This window comes from Notechis scutatus, chromosome 3, assembly GCF_049901735.1.
Source record: "Notechis scutatus isolate UNSWTSFEM ecotype Mainland chromosome 3, rNotScu1.2, whole genome shotgun sequence".
Classification (NCBI taxonomy): Eukaryota; Metazoa; Chordata; class Lepidosauria; order Squamata; family Elapidae; genus Notechis; species Notechis scutatus.
The window spans coordinates 39,216,670-39,230,611 of record NC_142011.1 but is presented as its reverse complement, the minus strand read 5'-3'; the positions used below and the strand labels follow the sequence as shown (position 1 = coordinate 39,230,611).

The 13,942-nt window shown below is 37.7% G+C and overlaps 1 protein-coding gene across 4 annotated transcripts in view; it reads left to right on the top strand.

The window, feature by feature from the left end:
* MAGI3 (membrane associated guanylate kinase, WW and PDZ domain containing 3) overlaps positions 1-13,942 on the top strand; it is a 128,687-nt gene that overhangs the window by 61,101 nt on the left and 53,644 nt on the right. For all 4 annotated transcript variants that reach the window (XM_026675155.2, XM_026675154.2, XM_026675156.2 and 1 more), the window contains exons 4-7: positions 5,316-5,525; positions 6,485-6,659; positions 7,984-8,063; positions 13,512-13,569. In XM_026675155.2, the coding sequence (XP_026530940.2) occupies positions 5,316-5,525; positions 6,485-6,659; positions 7,984-8,063; positions 13,512-13,569 (523 nt within the window). The remainder of the gene's footprint in view (positions 1-5,315; positions 5,526-6,484; positions 6,660-7,983; positions 8,064-13,511; positions 13,570-13,942) is intronic.

Genomic DNA, 13,942 nt, shown 5'->3' with positions numbered 1-13,942 from the left:
GCCTGTTAGAAGTGAAGACTGGAGCACCTCCCACTGTCTGGATGCTCTACGTAGCTCGACGAGAACGGGCATATCAGGTAGGTACCAACGCCCATTCTCCTGAGAGCTGTTCTGAACATCCAGGCATAAGAGGTGCTTCTGTCTCTCGTTCGATAGGCTGAGCTGATTTTTGAAGACACTCGTCCTTGTGGCTCCTCCCAAGTGTCCCCAGCCTTCGTTCAAGCTAGGCAACTTTTCCTTTACTGGATCTTCAGAACAGGAATCAGAAAATTAAACAAAATCCACTCAGGTCAGATTGCATCTTTTCTGGCTGCCCGCGATTGTTGCAATCTTTTACAATTCAAACAGAGATCAGCTGACTGTTGGAGCTCGCTGAGCGGAGGCTAGAGATCGCACCATAGCCTTTATTAACAGCTATATTCCCTGCAGCAGGAATCACCCGATTACAAGGGGGGAGGCATCAGAGCTTCCTCTCTGTCCAGTGAGCCAAGATAGAAGTTTTCTCTTTTCTCTCCCACTGGTTCCAACTGCTGACAAGAGGGCTATGGAGTTATTTTATAAGGGAAAAATAGAGTTATAGTTTCAAAATATTAAACTAGCTGAAGCCCTGGCAGTTTCTTTATGCTATATGGAATGTCATTATTAAAATTGCAATGATTGATTTAAGGAGTAAAAAGCCAATTGTTTAATTTTTCAAAGGCACTTATTTTATTAAAAATATTGCTGAGATCCCTCAAGTGCAGCAGCATAGCATTTTTAGCTTTCTGAGGTGTAATTTGGTGTTGAACTGTTTTATTTGAACAAGCCTTCAAATGAAAGAATAGAAATAATGCTCTAACCACACCTTTTAATACCACCTTTGTGTGAATTGCTGTTTTATGTTTCTGCATAAATATGTTTGTTCTTGGTTGTAGCTGCCAAAAAAATCTACAGATTCTTCTGATTAATTATGGTATACTATAGATTGAAATAAAATTGGTTTTCATTAGTTTTTATAAGTTTCATTTGGAACTAATGAATATAAAATAAAATAATCTTCTTTAAATGGAAGGTTCATATAGACAACCATTTGGGGATTAAATGATTTATATTGTTCAACAACAATATCAGAGCTTGAGGGTTAAATTTGAAAATTATAGTATTTTAGCATATATGCTATATTTCTACAAAGGAGATAGATGAATTAATCACATATTTTACAGAAAAATCTATTGCATTACATAATCAAATATATAGAAATGGATGGTTATATTCTTTGCTTCTTAAAGGGACATTTGTATTATACACTTACCTAGGAGTGAAAAGCCAACATGAGTTTGTCAAAAACAAATCATGCCAAATAAATCTTATTTCATTATTTAATAAAGTTACTAAATTAGTGGACCAGCAAAATGCTATGGATATAGTATATTTGGATTTCTGTAAGGCATTGACAAGGTAGGCTACAGCCTGCTTCTTGGTAAACTAGAAAAATGTGGAATAGACAGCATCAGCACCAGATAGATTTGTAACTGGCCGACAAACTGCTAAATGGTTTAGATAAGGGAATAGAAAGGGAACTCATCAGATTTGCAGAAGACATCAAGCTGGCAGAACTAGACAACACCCCAGAAGATAAGTCAAGATCCAGATGGACCTTGACAGATTTGAACACTGGGCTCTAACTAATATGATGAAATTCAGTGTAGAGAAAAGTAAGGTTTTACACTTAGGCAAGAAAAAACAAGTATACAGGAACAGATTAAGTAAAGCTTAGCTCAACAGCAGTAGCTGAGAAAAGGAGCTTGGAGTCCTAGTGGACAGTCACTTAAATAAAAGCCAGCAGTGTGCTGCAGCTGCTAAAAAAGCCAATTAACAGTGGGATAGAATCAAGATCACATGAAGTATTAATACCACTTTATAAGGCCTTGGTAAGACCACACTTGGAATACTGCATCCGACTTTGGTCACCATAATATTAAAAAGATGTTCAGACTGTGGAAAGAGTGCGGAAGAGAGCAACAAAGATGATTAGGGGGCTGGAGGCTAAAGTATATGAAGAACAGTTGCAGGAATTGGGTAAGTCTAGTCTATTGAAAAGAAGGACTAGAGGCAACATGATAGCAGTGTTCTAATATTTGAGGGGCTACCACAAAGAAGACGAGATCAACTTATTTTTCAAAGCACCGGAAGGCAAAACAAGAAGCAATGGATGGAAACTAATTAAGCAGAGAAGCAACCTAGAACTAAGGAGAAATTTCCTGACAGTGAGAACAATAAACCAGTGGAACAGTTTGCCTTCAGCAGTTGTTGGTAGTTCATCATTGGAGGCTTTTAAAAAAAGACTTGGACAGCCCTTTGTCTAAAATGGTGTAGGAGCCTGCTTGAGCAAGGGATTGGAATAGAAGACCTTCGAGGTTCCTCCCAACTCTGTTATTATGCTGTTCTTCGCCCTATTAAAATTGAGGCATATGTCTTGTTTATGGTAAATATTGCTGCAGTAGGCTGCCAAAACTCCAGATTTTTTCAGCTGAATATGTAACATATATAACTTGCACATAATTACTTCAGCTTCTGTAAGGACACATTAGGATGTGCTGACCAAATAACTGATGTAGACAGATTTTTAGAAATACTAGGCATAGCATACATAGTAAAAATTGTCATTATTTCTTACTGTTATTTATGAGCAGTTTATTTGTATAAATATAACTCTGCTTGGAATCTTGCAGTTGTTCTTGCCTTCTCTTGGGTTGTTTTTTTTTTTTTTAAATTTCAGATTAATGCAATAAAAGCAGATGCTAGAAGTTGGATAAACCAGAAATGTATCTAGCTATTCTTACTATCAAGAAAAATAAAAAAAGGCATGATACAGGACTTTATACTATGATGATTGTAAATAATAATCCAGAATGCTGTCATCTAAATTGTGTCACTTTATATTTCCTGTGGAGAAAAATAGTGTAGGAGCAACTGTCTCATGCAAGGAATGATTGGATAAGTGACTTTGAACAAAGTATCAAAGATAACCCTTAAAAATATAAAATATCAGAATACTTGACATCCAGATAAAATAATTTAAAATCTGCCGATTGTTTTTTTTCTTCAAATTATTGAACCTAAGTAGTGATATCAATACAGTAGGTGTTGAGAATCAGAGACAATCTTGAAGCAAATATTCAGAAACTATTATGTAAGCAAAGAGGACATCCTTGACTTATGACCATAATTGAGCCTGCCTATTGCAGTTATAAGGCATGGCAGTTATTAAGCAAAGCACCCACATTAACACCTTGCATAATGACCACAATCCCTGCTTTTCCTGTTGCAGTTGTTAAGCATAGCACAGAGTCCTCAGGGGAGGCCTTGGGAGACCTAGTGCAGGTCCAGCCTTCATTTCAGCACCTCCCCAGCTCACATATGGCGTGCCCAGATTCCCCCCACCCCTTGTGGCACCTTGTGCTGCACTTGATGACTCAAAAGAGATCTTAGATATCACCTGTGAGTAGGGGAGTCTGCTGATCCATCCTTCCTTATGCAGTACAGATGCCATGTGCTGCCATCCTAGAAGCAGACACCAGTCTGGACTGGCTACAATTCTTTGCATCCACTCCCAAAATGGTGCCCCTTGTGGAACGACTCCATGTGGCCCCTGTGTAGGAAGATTGCACAGTAAATTGGCTGCTTTCCTGAAAGAGTTACATGGAAAAGATAAGTGACCTGAGATGTGAGTGGGAGTTAATTGGGGAGAATGTGGGACCCAGCATGGGGATGCAGGTCAGGGGTGGGATTCTACCTGGTCAGTCCAGTTCTATAGAACCAGTTGTTATGATTCTGTGCAGTTTGGAGAACCGGCAAAACGCTCCACTGGCTGGCCCTGCCCCTTCCCTCCCCGCCTGCACTCCTTACCTGGCATACTTGCCTGCCTTTGGTAAGTTGCTATTTTCCCCTTTTTTTCCCCTGACCATCAGCTGTTCTGCTGTGCCGGGAGATTTAGATTAGTTAAAAAGCAGGAAATCGTTGGATTTCTTGCTTTCTAGCTAATCTAAAAGCAGAGCTGAACCTCCCTTAGGACTAAAGCTTCTATTTTTTAGTGCAGACTCAGGCAATAGATTGCAGAAAGGTAGATCTCTGAGTGTGATTCTGTAAGCATTTCAATCTGCCTACCTGATTTGCCTAATTTGGGGTAAAAGTTGCTCTTTTTTATTAAAAAAATTCATTATTTACATACATGGTGTGTTGTGAGTTAATTTTGTGAGTTTGCTTGCTAGCAAATTTTATATGACAGACTCAGGCAATAGATTGCAGGGAGATAGATCTCTGGGTGAATCTGTGATTCTGTGAGCAACTCAATCTGCCTGCCTGCTTTGTCTGATTTTGGGAAAAAGTTGTTCTTTTTTAATAAAAAAATCAATATTTACATAAATATTTGCAATATTTACATACAAGCCATGCACAGTCAGCAATCCACACCCACCAAGTCACGTGACCACCAAGTCACACCTACAAATTAGGACACACCCACAGAACCAGTTGTTAAGAAATTTGAATCCCACCCCTGATTCAGATCCTTGACTTGCAGTGACCCAGTGGGATGTGGCGGGGAGAACATAGTGGGGAGGCCTCCTGAAAATCCTTGCAGTTGGTCATAAGGGTGGACAGGCTGCCAATGTTTATGTGACTGCGCGGTGCTGGAACTTCAGGCAGGATCATAAATCCCTTCATTCAGTGCTGTTGTAAATTCAAACAGTTGCTAGATGAATCATCATAAATTGAGGACTACCTGGAAATATACACTTTCCTCACTCACTGGAAAGTGAAAAGCGAGGAAAAGTTATCATCTGTTAGTATCTGTTATTAAAGCTAATGTCAATAAATATAATTCTAGTCTTATTTTGGAATCTGTTTCATGATCTAGGCTACCTTGGACTGACAAAAAGAAATGTCAACTGCAATGTCAAAGTAATGGGACTTTTATACCCTGTTACCATGCGTACTCCACAAATATGTATTTATGGCATATCTATCATTTGCCTGTTCTTGCCTTTGCTCAGATGATCATGAACCTAAATTCTTTGTTATTTACTTATTTATTCACTTATTCTATTTAGTTACATATGTGACATGGGTGGCTATATAAACATGAGAAAGAAAAAAGCAATGTTTTATAAATTTATATGGCTCCGTATCTTAAAAGTTAGGACTCTGGGACGTTAATAAAGACAAAATATTTTGCAAGCTATTAATGTGTAAACATAATAACAACTTAGCCTAAGCATGTATGATTATATATATGTTTTCTTTCTTTTTTTTTCTTTTACATATACATATATAAGGTAATTTCTATGGGACTCCTAAACCTCCAGCTGAGCCTAGTCCATTCCAACCTGATCCAGTGGACCAGGTGCTTTTTGATAACGATTTTGACCTGGAATCTCAAAGAAAAAGAACAACATCTGTCAGCAAAATGCAGAAAATGGATACTTCCCTTCCTGAAGAAGAAGAGGAAGAAGAAAAAGTAGCAATTAATGGTAATGGAGGAACAGGTCAGTGTACATTTTTAATGTAAAATTAAAGCTTGTGAAAAATAGTTTAGAAATGTAATAAGTCATTTGTAACAACAATTCTTTGTTTATAAGAAATTTTCTCTTCTAAATATTTTATATAGATTTAATATATTGAGTTTATTAAATGTGAACAGGTACAGATATACTGTACAATACAAATTCAGATATCTTAATAAATATTGTTTTCAGTTTTCTTAGATTAATGTACTTGAAATTTGTCCAAGGATAGGTATTCTTTCAGGGCCAAAGACATGTTTGGAATTTTGAGAGGGCACTCTTATGAAATGTCTACCACAGATAGTCCTCAGCTTATGAGTAGTCACTCAGCATCTGTTCAAAGTTATGACAGAACCTCCTCCCTACTTACGATCCAGTTTCAAAATTATGGTCACCACAGTTCTCCCACAATTATATGCTCTTATAGGGAGGAACGCCTGTCTGGCGCCAGGGTAAGAGGCACATTGGCCGGGAAGAGTCACACTCCCTTAGCAGAAGTGGCAGGAGGGTGGGCTGCGCTGGCTTGTTCTTGATAGCGGGCTGGGGGGCACTTCATTAACAGTCTTCTGATTTCTGGCACGTGCATGTGCACCAGCCAGCTGATCTTTGCGCATACATGTGCACCAAAAACCAGAAGACACTGCTCTTCTGGTTTCCGGCATGCAGGCGTGCACACGCTCCCGTTTCGGCACTCAGTGCCAAAAAGGTTCGCCAACACTGGTCTAGGTGCAAATTATACTGCATAACTCTTAGGGAATTTGTGATATATTCAGTTTATCTTTGTGCAAAACAGAATAAAGATAAATTAGATACTATATACATGTTTTATATACTTCTATTCTTTTTTAAAATTGAAAGCTGCCCAGATATTTAGAGATGGGCAGCAAACTAACTAACTAACTAAATAAAACAGATGAATTATTTTCTTTAAACAATTGCAGAATTCAAAGAACGACATTTGGACTCTTCTGATTGGATGAAAACTGTTCCTAGTTATAGTCAAACAAATAGTTCTGTGGATTTCAAAAATTATTTATCAAGGGAAGAAAACTTAGAGCCTCTGCCCAAGAACTGGGAGATGGCCTACACAGATACCGGAATGATCTATTTCATTGAGTGAGTAGAAGCTGATATATGCATTTAGAATTATCAAATCAAGATGATTGTTAGTACACTTAAAGATGTTTTAGCTGATTAATTTCTGCTAACATGTTAATAATATATTCTATCCATATTCCATTGCAAAAATTTATTTGGGGGGTGTGTGTGAATCTCTATCAAGGAAAATATTTTCTCCTAAAGAGGCTGTATTTCCCAAAATCAAAGATCTCTGTAGACTTTTGCTGAGATCAGTGCAGTGCAATTGTACAGAATACATTTTTTTATAAAAGGCAAATCTGTAGAAGTCTCTCTGTAAACATATTTCCAGTAAATCATTGTAAAACATTGTAAAAGTTTTGATATATTTTTTTATATTTCTAAATACATAGTTTTAATACAGGACAGTGACAATTCTAAGAACTAAATGTCTCATTTAAATAATGAATTTATTATTTTATAATTATGCTATGAATTGGATATTCTAACAACCTAAAAATATGAGATAATATTTATCTTTAGTTTGGATAATTTCTATTTTTATGAATATCCTTAAAAGCAAGCTGAATAGAATATGATTTTAGGCTTATTATAAATAGTTAGAAGGGACATGTGAGTTGTTGTTTCATTACCCTGTTTCTTCTCTGGTAAAATGCACAGATACCTGCACAAATCATGAATATATCATTCACTGAATGCTAAACCATTAGTTATCAGTATTTTCTGACAACTTTAACCTAAGTTAATCCCATTCAAAACAAATCTGTTGTTTTGTAGAAAACTATGTCAACTGTGACTATGAATACATCCCTCTAAAACAGATTTTGGCTGTTTAACAAGTTTTTTTCTGTCATATAAATCTGTCATTTTAAAAACAACATGATTCAAGCATCTTTCAGAATTTTGAAGCATAGTTCCTCTCTGGTTATTTTTATCAGAAATCAGAAGTTATTTTTCAAATAATTATGAAAAAATATGTTTATTTTTAATTAATTACAAATTACAAATAATTAAATATAGCCAGGGCTCCATTTTTAAATATTTAATAAAAGTGAAATACGTGCTTAGAATTTTTTCTTCATTTGTGCCAGACATCACATATAGCTGTGCTTTGCAGATAAAAAGGTCACGCATGCAGGACTAAGCTGTCTCCATGTAGCTGCATATGTCTGTCTCTGTCTCCCTCTCTCCCTCCCCCCCTCTACAACACAGAGAGAGAGAGAGAGAGAGAGAGAGAGAGAGAGAGAGAGAGAGAGAGAGTCTGAAGATAAGCTGCAACATGTTTCTGTAATGAAGGAAACTTTTTATTACTATTTTCTAATTAATTTCTCTGTCTCCACAGCCACAATACGAAAACTACCACCTGGCTGGATCCTCGTCTGTGTAAAAAGGCCAAAGCCCCTGAAGACTGTGAAGATGGAGGTAAGAAGCTCAAGATCCCATTATCTAAACCCTGTTATGTAGGTTTTAGTTCATGTTTATTGAATTGTTGGAAAAAAGCTTTCCTGGTGTAATAAATTACTAACTGTACTAATCAGTTGCATATTGTTTCTGCATTATAGTATCTGATTTACATACATTTATCACATCCTTGTAATCTTGTTCCTCTGTCTCAAGCACTCTGATCAATTCTTTCTGTAGCAAGGATCCTCATACTTCCTCTTATATTTCAAGGTCAGCCTGCAGCTGGAACACTCTAAAGATGCCTCCCGGTGCTCTGCTCCAGAAATGGTGGTTTCCTATTATTCCCTTTTAAGACCTTCCATCTGGGCAGTCTGCATTACATGATATCAGTTTTTTTTTTATCTCCATAGCATCAGTATTCACATTTGGAGTGGTCATTATTTTGTTTTATTGAATTCTTTTAGATCCCTTCAATTACAATAACTTGTCCTCCCAGTTCAGGCATTCCAAAATGCAGGGGCTGCAACTGAAAAAAAACCATTACCTTTATTTCCCTCCCCACTTCTACTTCTCAGAACCAAAGAACCATCAATAGATATTGATGGGTGTGAATTTTGTAATATCTCGGTAATGTTGTGAATTGTACTTGGATAATTACTGGCAACCCAAAAAGAAATGCTATTGGTTGTGGCACAGAGTCATTAACTTGTAGGCTGCTGCATTTTGAACCAATAGCAGTTTCCAGGTGTTTTGAGAGAGAATTGTAACTAGAATGAACTGCAGTAACCCAATTGGGTATAGATAAGAGCATGCCAACCCTTCTCTTGCTTCTCAGAATTGCAATTTTTCTCATTATCTTTTATCTGCTCCCATCCCCTAAAAAAGTTCAGGCTGGCAGTATTCAACAGAGTAGCATTAGCAAGCTTATGTTGTCTCACCTCAAACTGATGGATGAAATCACTCACAGTGATTTTTAAGTAGCAGGGGAGAGACTCTTAAGCCCTAAGGAACTCCACAGCATAATGCTGACATTTCCTTTCCCAGTGGCATTTTACTGATGGATTATGTGCCCTCAGGTTGGGGTTGATTCTTAGTGACCACATAGACAGATTTTCTGTAGGAGTATCTGTCCCCAATTGATCCTTCTGATCTTCCAATACATTACTACTGCTGTTAATTGTTTCCATCTTGCTACTGGTCATCCTCTTTTCTTTTCTTTCAGTCTTTTCCAGCATCAGAGCCTTCTCCATAGGCTTCATATAATGTATCCAAAGAAGGATAATATGAGCTTGGTCATTTATCCCTCAAGTGAGAATTCTGTTAATTTATTTGTTTGTTTTTCTTGGCTATCAATGGTATTTCCTAGAGTCTTCTCCAATACCAGCATTCAGAAGCATTAATATTCTTTCTATGCCACTATGCTTTCAGTGCTTCTGTCCTTTCTATGTTACTTCTTCAAAGTACAATATTCCAGAGCAGGGGTCGCCAACCTTTTGGACCTCAGGGACCACCAAACTCATAATTTTAAATCCCGTAGACCAGACCCTGGGAAAATCACCAAAAAACTCTGCAGGAAAATTCCCCACCCCATTTTCCTACCAATTGATCATTCTTTATTTGGGATCGCAGGATACCATCTCCAGCTCCATTCTCGAGGAGAGAGAGAGAGAGAGAATTTTGGCTTCATGCAGGGAAGCAGCAGAAGTCTTTCCTTCTCTCCCCCAAACTCCACCAGAAACAAGTCTTTGTGACTCTTGGAGCAGGATGCCTTGCAGGGTCTCAAAGGCTGATTTCTGGTGGAGTTTGAGGGAGAGAAAGAAAGAATTTTGCTGCTTTCCTTGTATGCAGCCAAAAGCAGAAGAAGAAAGAAGCAGAAAGAAGCAGCCCGGTGGCCAGGCCAGGCGTGTGGGTGAGTGGGGCAAGTTCCCCCCTCCGCCCTTTGCCCCTCCCCTCACTACCTCGTGTGTTTGCAATGCAAGCCTTGTGTTCCCGTGCAGCCTGGATGAATTGCTTTGGGAATGATATTTCTCTGCGGACCACCAACATTTTCTTAATGGACCACCAGTGGTCCCCGGGCCACTGGTTGGCGACCACTGTTCCAGAGAATATCACAGGGAAAACATTGTCTGCATGATTTTGATTTTTGTAAATATAGACACATCACAGCATCTGAATATATTTTCCAAGAATTTAATGACTACTTTAGCAAATAATAGTCTATGGCTTATGTATTAATTGCATATTCCTTTATTGTTGTCTGTTGACTTTAAAATATAGGATGTGGGAATAATTTGCTGCAGAATTTAGAGTCAAGGCCGTCCTTGAAACAGAGAAGAACCAGCCCGCAGTGCCTCTGCCAGCAAAAATAGAGCTCCGTTTTCAGCCGCAACAGTGTCCTTTAGCCCACTGCCAGCAAAAATAGAGCTTGCCCCCCCCCCCATGTGCCAAGCTTTGGCCCCAGAGCTTGGCACATGGCCCCCCTGAGCTCTATTTTTGCTGGCAGAGGGCTTCAGGAGGCCGTCACAATCGAAAACGGGGGCCCAAGAGGCTGTGCGCACTCCCGAGCTCCGTTTTCGCTGGCAGAGGGCTAGCAAAACAAACTAAAGGCAAAACAAAAGGAAAAATGTTTCTCCTTTTGCATTTGAGCATTGAAGAAGGAACAGGAAAGGAGAAAGGGAAAGAGGAAAAACAAAGAAAAAGAAGGAAAGATGGGAAAGAGAGCAAGGAAGGAAAAAGAAGGAAAGATGGGAAGGAAGAAGAAAGGAGAAGGAAAAAGAAAAGGAAAGAAAGTCCTGCCTTAGCACTTGGCCACCAGCAGCCCTGCTCCCCTTTTGCCATCCCATTGTCTCCTCCTGACCTCTCCCGGTGGTCTCCCATCCTATCGTTGAGGATGCTTTGGTTACAAAGCCGGGTCTCCTTGCGTGGAGAGGCAGTGGGCCTCCCTCTGAGCGGCAAACCCTTGGTCTCCCTCCCTGGTCTCGCCGTGCTCTTCTGGAGACAATGGATCCTCCCAGCCACTCCCAGATCCTCCCAAGCCACCACAGGTCCCCCGACATGAGTGATGTCGAGCTGGCCACACCTACCCTAGCCACACCCACCTGGCCCCAATACATCCCTGATGTGGCCCTCAATGAAATCGAGTTTGACACCTCTGCTTTAGGATAACAACAAAAACTAAAAAAATGCAATAGTTCATTGAAATTTCTTATTTGTTGCAGATTAAACTGTGATGATATATATCTGTATTTTGAACATGAGTCAGTACATGTGAATTTTTGTTTAATTCTAATATGATTTTAAAAAAAAACAAACTATTATATAATTTTCTGAATCCAGAGTGATTCTTCTACTCATGGAAGTGTTCTATGCAAAGCATATCTATGCTATTATAAATGATTATGCAAAGCATATTATTTTTGGCTTTGAAAAATACACAAACAAATGAATTATGCAGTCCTTTCTTTCTCAATATGTGTTGAAGCAGATAAGAAACAACTTAGATTCAAGATGAGCCTTATTTCCATACAGTTTTTAAACTTTATATCTGACTGCTTAAAATACAGTTGGGTTTTGGATGTTGGTTTTGGATTTATTTATTTGTGGGTTTTTTTAAATAATGTGAAGTTGAATGAGGTGTAAATGAAGAAGTTTTAAATGGCTAAATGCATGTTTTAATTGATATGTGATCTAATATAAGCATTATTTGAAGCATCAATAACATCAATCATGTCCGCGGGAATTTGCTGCTTTCATCAAAATGACAAAAGCAGAACCAGGCTGCAGATTCCACCATTTCTACATCTGTAGTACTTTATAACAATACGGCTTCCGTCATCCTTCCTCTTCCTTTATGCTGCCAGACCAAAGTCAAGTCCCTTAAATAAAATAACATCTAGTTATTTTTATTTTTAACACAATTCTGAAGCTATAACTTTATGAAAGTATTATCATCCTTAGTAATAGTTTGGAAAAATTCAACAAATCAGACTATATATTTTTTCTAATAATTTTTTGGGACATATCGCAAGTTATTACCAGGAGTTACATTTGACTTGAGGAACTAATGAAGCAAAATAAACCTGGTAAAATGTTTGAAATGTTTTCAATATGCTTGGCTAATCCATGGAAGGAATTCTCTTGTGCAAAGAAATGAACAGTGCTAACATCATGAATTCAGGCAGTGTCAGTTTCACCATGTCATCCCAAATTCCACCTTCCATAATCTTGTCTACTTTGATATTCTTGACCAAGATGAAATTCTAAAGTGGCATGTGAAAATGCAAGTTCTTGAGTCACATGGTTCTATGTCTCTGCTGATTTTCCAACTATGGCCACAGAAGAGAAAGATGACAGAGTCTGAAACAAATGAGGGTGTTTGAATTGTTCCTGAGCCAGACTGGATTGGCACCCACCATAATCACACAAGTGTGCTTTTTAAAAAAAAATCATTATAACAATGAGGAAAAGGTTGAAAGAGGAAGTGAAATATAAGTCATGAACTTTTAGCATCCCTAATGCTGATTGGTAAGTCTGTCACAAGGAAAGGCCAGAGCATGGAGTGAGTCAAATGACAAAAAATGTTATAGTTCAAATTGTTCTGTGTGAATAAAGCTATTGAATGGATAATGGAAGGGAAGGATAACAAAGCAATGTGATTATTGAGTCAAGGTTTTTTTAAAAATAGTGGAAATGTTTTTAAAAGAATCTTTCCCAGAGTTTAGCTTTTATAACAGTCCAATTTGAACTGTCTAAAACTATTTTAATTTAGTTTCATTTTTACTTAGAGAAGTGACTGTATAGATAATTCTTGACTTAACAATTGTAATGGGCAGGCAATCTTAAGTCGTGATATAGTGGGTCATAAAGTGGGTCACCATGTGACCAGACCTGTTTTTGTTATCTTTTTTTTTGGCAGTTAAGTAAACATCATGATCATAAAGTGAATGCTGCAGTCGTAAAGTGAACGTGGCGGTTGTTAAGTGAACCCATTGTTTGCTATTGGGTGTTTTTGTGGAAAAGTGGAAACAAACATTATAAATTGCAGTTACATGATCACAAAATCTTTGTGAGTGCCAGTTGATGAGTGCCTGAAATGCCATCACAAATGCTATCACATAACACTGGTCTGTGAAAATAATCAAAGATTGGTTGAAAAGCTTGAAAAGACATTGCCAGGTTGACCAAAGACAGCTGAATTGATATTTAAACCGACTTGTTTCTGAACCAGATTTTAGTTCAGTGAACATTGTTTCTATTTTGATTTACTTGTTTCTGAACCAGATTTTAGTTCAGTGAACATTGTTTCTATTTTGATTTACTTGGTCACTTACATTTAATACTTTTTTTGAATTTTACAATTATTTTTATACTTGTAAATTTGTAGTACAGTACATTGTCCTGCATCCCCATGATATAAGTGGGATAAAAAAATTAATAAGCTCATCAGTTTTTCTTGTCTAATTACAGAGCTTCCTTATGGCTGGGAAAAAATAGAAGACCCTCAGTATGGAACATACTATGTTGAGTAAGTTTTTTTGCCTAACTGCTGAAAGTGCAGATTAAATGAATAACCAAATCCCTCACTTCTTCCCTCCCTCCCTCCCTCACTTCTACTTCTTAACTGCCCATCACCCTCATAGAGTGGGTCTGATATGATATATATTTGGTCAGTACATATTATAGCAGTAGGATAGCAGTAGTTTTATTATAAAGCATGACTAGTTAGCTAACATTTTCTTCCTTTTCAGGAAATTTAATGAGTAGAACTTTATCCTTTAGAAGACTAAATAACAATTTATTAGCTTTGTGGTATAAATGGATTTTATGAATTTAAAAAAGGAAATAAAAAAACAACCTTTTGAGAAACACCATTTATTAACATTGGCTGTTATATGGAG